At 40.4% G+C, this 5,924-nt stretch overlaps 1 protein-coding gene across 1 annotated transcript; it reads right to left on the reverse strand.

Annotated features, from left to right (window-relative positions):
- Positions 1–4,778: 4,778 nt before the first annotated feature.
- Positions 4,779–5,230, reverse strand: SHISA3 (shisa family member 3; the record flags this gene model as incomplete). The annotated part of the gene is made up of 1 exon (XM_010162705.1): positions 4,779–5,230. A coding segment is annotated over one exon (452 nt), but the record flags the coding sequence as incomplete, so codon positions are not given.
- Between the last annotated feature and the right edge of the window lie 694 nt (positions 5,231–5,924).

Genomic DNA, 5,924 nt, shown 5'->3' on the forward strand with positions numbered 1-5,924 from the left:
TAGAGTGGGAATAAGGAAATGTCATCTCCCGTTTCAGACACCAGTGATAAATACTGTATCCTTTGGCTATGATAGTTGCAGGTATTTCTTTCACAGAATCACAGAATGTTAGGGATTGAAAGGGACCTCGAAAGATCATCTAGTCCAATCCCCCTGCCAGAGCAGGAACACCTACAGTAGGTCACACAGGAAAGCATCCAGGCGGGTTTCGAACATCTCCAGAGAAGGAGATTGCACAACCTCTCTGGGCAACCTATTCCAGTGCTCTTTCCCCTAACAGTGCCCACCCACTGAATAAAAATCAATATATTCAAACCCAAACTGAGTTTTGGTTGTAGGTAGGTGACTGATTGTTTATATACATGCTAGACAATGAGTTTACTTTGTAGATTTTGTACTCTGTCAAGGCAGGCTCGATAATAGGCGCATCTTTCACGCTGTTAGTTTCACGATACCCAGTCTTCAATGAAAGCTAGTTTAAGGAGATTCTACCTCATGGTATGTCACCGCCTCTACTATGCTGGCAGTCCTGAGGCCATTGAAATTACTCAGGTTATAATCCTGTTTATAATGTTTCAGGCTCCATTTTAAATCCTTTCCCTCCTTTCATATGGCAAGTGTTACTTTTAAGCTAAATCATTTCACTAACCTGATTTATACCACAGCCCCTTGAATTTGCACAAGTCGTAGATGGAGAGAATAAAAAGAACGGAAAAGCATTTCTTCTTCTGCCTTTGCTAATGAAGACAGCAGAGCATGGAAGTACAGCCTTAGTGTATTGCGCATGAAAAGCTGTTTACATGAGCTGTATCATGGAGCAGCAGCCCCCTCAAAACCAGAACCTGTCTTCAGAGTAAGAAGACCACAGAGCACACTGCAATATGCTCTGTGAATTGTCTCAATATCCTTAATGTTACCTTCAAGCTGTTACTGAACAGTAGTGACAAAGTGATTTTGAAATTGACACTTTTTTTTAATTCCAGTGGGATTAGTATTACACATAATCCATGAGTTTACATAGCCATATACCATCCTGCTTACCTAGTTTCAAATAAAATCCTTCAGACATTCTTGCAAGTATGTGTAATGCTTTTCTCAGCACTGACGAGTTTTGATGCTTTTTAGAGATACATGCTTAAGAAACCCAAAGTGTAGAAAAACAAAACAAGTGGCTGATCTAATTCATGTCACTATTATTCTTTGCCCACAGAAGGCTTGGTTTTCTTACATGCCAGTAGCAGTCAATGGCAATCAAAGCATTTTATGCTAAATGCGTGTGACTTAAAATAATCAATTTACTGTGATTTTTTGTTTCATTTTGATTTATTTTAGATTGGTGTCACTATAGTAAAATGAGTATGAACTAACTCCAGTATTACAAAAGAAACAGTTAAACCTACTGTGTTAAAAAATAAGCATGGCAGTAAAACAAATGCTGTGCAAGTGGTACTTCTGCTAGCAAGTGATTTCTTTTAGCTCAAGCATACATCTAGCCCTTCAAACTGTTTCCTTAGTCATTAGAACAGTATCAGAACGCCATTTGTGTTCTGTCTGCCAGTTTTAGGAAAATTACTGTTTCCTATAAATCACAGGAGCATCTAGTGCCAATAGGTCCTTTTCATTAGGAAGGCAATTCAGCATTCTCACCCACACCCTGAGTCCATCTGGGTTGGAGACCACTGGCACAGGCAGGAAGCATTTCAGTCAGAAATGGGGTTCAACAAGCATTTCAGTCATAGTCCATGGGCTTGTATTCTGCCCACCTCCCTTCCTCTCCCTTCAGCTATATAGGTCACTGCCACTGTAGCAACATGAACAATAATTTGGTTTCTTCTTAACTTCTAGATTCTTCTTTGTCTATTTGCAGATGCTGCATAATCTCCACCTCACCTGCTATACAGGTAACCCAGGACAGCTATTTGAACTACACCTAATCTTTCCCAGCCTTAGACCCCTGTCTGCAGCATTTGCTATACTCTGCCCCCCCCATAATCTGTGAAGTGCCTAGCACTCTATAAACTTACAGACTTGTGTAAGTCTGACTCAATTAAATGATTCCCGAGTGTCAAGTTCTTCAAGCATTTTATGAGGTCAAACCCATTATGCAGCATCAGGGAAGGAAAGGAAGTAGCTCAGGGGGGGTCTCCCCTGCTAGGCTGAGCATCACACTACAGGGCAAACTGCACAGCCTCTGCTTAGGCTGAATAATCATTAAAATCCGTGTGCAAGTGTAGCAAAAGTCTGTTCCTGCATTAAAACATCAATAAATCTGACTGGAGAGCTCACTGAGACCATGATGCTGACAGAGCCTGGCCCGTTCAGTGTACACCACCAAACATTAATAGGTGATAACTCAGTCCAGCTCAGGACTTCTTGGTGTACAGCCTATCTTTGGCTGAGTTTCAGCTACCCACCACCTGCTTCAGTGGCTCTGATGACTAATCCCCCTTCAAAGGTACAAAAAAACCCCTTCTTAACTAGACTTCAAGTTTCTGCTTCCAGAAGGATCTATGTTGCCTTGGTTTACCAAATAAAAAAAAGATTTCTACTAATGGAAGACTTATTATATATTTGTAAAAAATAGTTTAATTGGTTTACTATCTGTTTCTGCTCTGTACAGGAATGATCAGTAGGTCTCGCAGGATGTTTCCAAACAATAAAGCTGGTATCTGTTGCAATATTAAATGATTTTTCCAGAAAGTTACTTGATGAACAGTCCCATATTTCTTATCTATTCAAAATGTGCAGTGAAAAGAGTCCCATAAAACAGCAATGAAGGTGGGCAAAAATTTACCCGCCCCCTTCCTTGAAGGTTGTTTCTTAAAAATTACAAGGCAAAACACTTACCTTTCAAGTAATTTCCCAAATACATCAAAATCTGCTTTTTAGATTTTTATAAAACATATACACTACTGTGTATCATTATTTTAGTTTGTTAATTAACAATTACAAGCTAAAACCTATTACTTAAAACATCATTGTATACAAATGGCCTTTCTGCTTAGAAACCACATTTCCAGCGGTACTATCTAATAGATTGTAATGTTAATTACGTAATAAAAAACATATTAAAAGGGTTATTTCAGGGGTTTTTTTTCATAAAAGCTGATACTGATTGTTAGGTACTTGCTAACTGAAAATGTACTCAACTCTTGAGAAAGAACCAATGAAGCTTTTCAATAATATAGAGAAGTACACTGTAATTCAGAATAGAAGTGCTGTGATTTTCATAGGCACCAGCTGTAAAACGGGTCAGCCAGAATGTGCTTCAACAGCCCCATGCATGGAGAGCTTGGGGCTGATAAAACAGCACAGTTCAGCCCCTGATATTGTAGGTTCTGACACATAGAATTACTTCATTTGTTCACAAAAATAAGTATACAGAGAAGCCCTTCAGTTACTGCCTTTTTTCCTTCTGTATTTTCCGTCTGCTTGCTGCATGTGTTTGGTTTAGATGCGTTTTCTTCTTCTGCCATTTGGTTTGTTGGTTTACTTGGGTGCAAGAATGTTGAAGGGAAAACAAAATTTATTCCTAGGGCAGGATGTTTTATATTAACATACCCAACTAACCCAACTAATCAACGTAGGTTTTATCACATTTGTACCACAGTTACATATAAAACACATTAATTAATCTATTAGTTTGTTATATAGTCAGAAGTTTACCTTGTATTAAATCTGCATAACAGGTGCACAAAGACAAATTATTTACAAAAGCAGAACTAACTATTTTTAACAGGAAAAAAGTTACACCATCAAAATGAAAACTTGCACATCAAACACTCTCTGTACAGAGACATACAGATGACACAGTTTTCAACTACACAGTTTATTGATAATTTTTATTTGTATGACTACTAAATAATTAGTGTTGTCAATGCTGTAAATACATTTTAAATTACAAGCTTGTCTTTACATTTTATACATGGCTAATTTTTACAAATAGAACTTTATGATCAGTTTGTCCAAGTTACACATGTTGCTGAGCAAAAAGCCAACAATAAATAGTTCTTTCTGAAAAATGCTTTAATATAATGCCATTTTTAGAATTTTAAGAGGAGAAGTTATTAGTGATATTACTGAATACATTCTGCTTTTCTCATAAATAATGATTTGGCTGTTTGGGATTGGCATGTTTTCAACTAGCCTAATTAGTACTAGTTTTACCTACCTTAGTTTAAGTTTACTAATACAAATATGCAGTGTAAGTTCAGGTATATTATGTGTATTTTAAAAAACCCACGCATTTTTATATCCATAGTAAAATTTTTTCTCTTATTTTCATTGCTTATGGAAGTGGGAAGCAGTCAGCTGTTTTCAGGACCTGCACTCTCTCTCCTTTAGTTAATATTACTCCTCTCTTACTTCTCAGGCTTATTGCCGGTTTCTAGAACTAATCTGATTATTATCAGTGGAACGCTGCCACTGTTTGTTAACTAAGTTAATAGCATTTAGGGTTAGAATGTCATTATAACACTGTGAAATGAGTACCTCTACCCCAAAATGTTTTCTCTAGTCTCTGAACATGTTCTGCACAACTCTGAATGATCAGAGTGGTAAGTTTTTAGAGCAGCTAAGTTTGCAATATTTTACAATTAATTTGTTAAGTGTGATCCAAGTTTGGGAAATCAGATCCCACATGAGACCTTTCACTTTTCAAGGGCGACTCACCCACAGGAACGGTTCTGACTTCCGCAGCCCCAGAGCCCGTCAGCGTGACGCCCAGCAGCGGCAGTCCCTGCGCTTCTGAAGGCTGCTTTATTTCTTGACAACTCCTTTCAGCTCTGACTAAAATCGGAACAGTTTTTGCCAGCCAGGGCAGGCTCTGGCTGGAGAGGATACCCAAAATATGGCGGAGACACCAGAAATCCCGACGGCTGGGTCAGTTGGATGGCATGGGCCGTCTGGAAGCAGCCTGATGTGTACGGTGGAGGTGGCGATGCCACAAGGCACCCTGTCTCTGCCCGGGGAAAGGAGAACCTGCGAACCGAGCCACTGGTCGAACTGGAACTTGTGGCGGTACTGGACTGCCTCGATGGCGTCCTGAAGCTTGCTGAGGCCAGGATCATGGGAAGAGTCTCGGTCTGATAGCTCCGCAGAGAAAATCGTATTGGCTGCGACGGTTGTTTAGGTCTTAAACACGTGCAACAATAAACCGCTACCAGAGAGCCCACGATAATGAAGGCAATAAATATTGATCCAACAATGAGGAATGGAACGTAGATTGGTTCTGCGAGAAGAAAGAATAAGAAAAGCCGCGCACATTAGCCTACTGAAGTAACAGGTCTGCTGTGTAGAAATAAACTCCACAGGGTTTAAGAAGCCCCACAATGTTTCAGTCCCGCTAACGCACTGGGCTGCTCAGAAGACTGAGTTTCCAACCATTATCGTTAGAACAAAATTAAAGTTTAAATCCTGCACATACCAGTCAAAATTTCTTTCTGCTGACAGTTTTAATAATTACCAGTGGTAAAAACTGTCTATACTACATCCCGTTTGCTGGATCTAGTTTGGGTTCGCTCAAGAATCACACTTCTCTCCCGCTCCCTCATCCCCCAAAACTGTGGGGGCTGTCCAATGCAACAGCTTGAATCTGCAGGTAAAGCTCAAAGGCTGCAGATGCTGTTAAGTCTCCTTCACTCATACGGTGGAAAATAAGGGCAGAACGTGTGACTTAAGAAACTGGTCTCCGCGTGCGCTACTGGGTTTCTTTTGTTTGCAAACCCGACGGTCCCTTGCCCGGTGGGGTTGTGCTTGCAGAGCACCGGAGCCCAGTCTCACCTCCGGGAAAAACGAAGGAAGTTAAACAGATACCGTCCGCTTTGCCGACGCAAACTTAGCTCTCCAATGCTCCTTCCGGTGAGGCTGGATCCAGCTGCTCCAGCCCCTCAACCGCGCAGCTCGGACACCCAGCGCATCCCGGG

The sequence above is a fragment of the Antrostomus carolinensis genome, unplaced genomic scaffold, assembly GCF_000700745.2.
Source record: "Antrostomus carolinensis isolate BGI_N321 unplaced genomic scaffold, ASM70074v2 scaffold18962, whole genome shotgun sequence".
Lineage (NCBI taxonomy): Eukaryota > Metazoa > Chordata > Aves > Caprimulgiformes > Caprimulgidae > Antrostomus > Antrostomus carolinensis.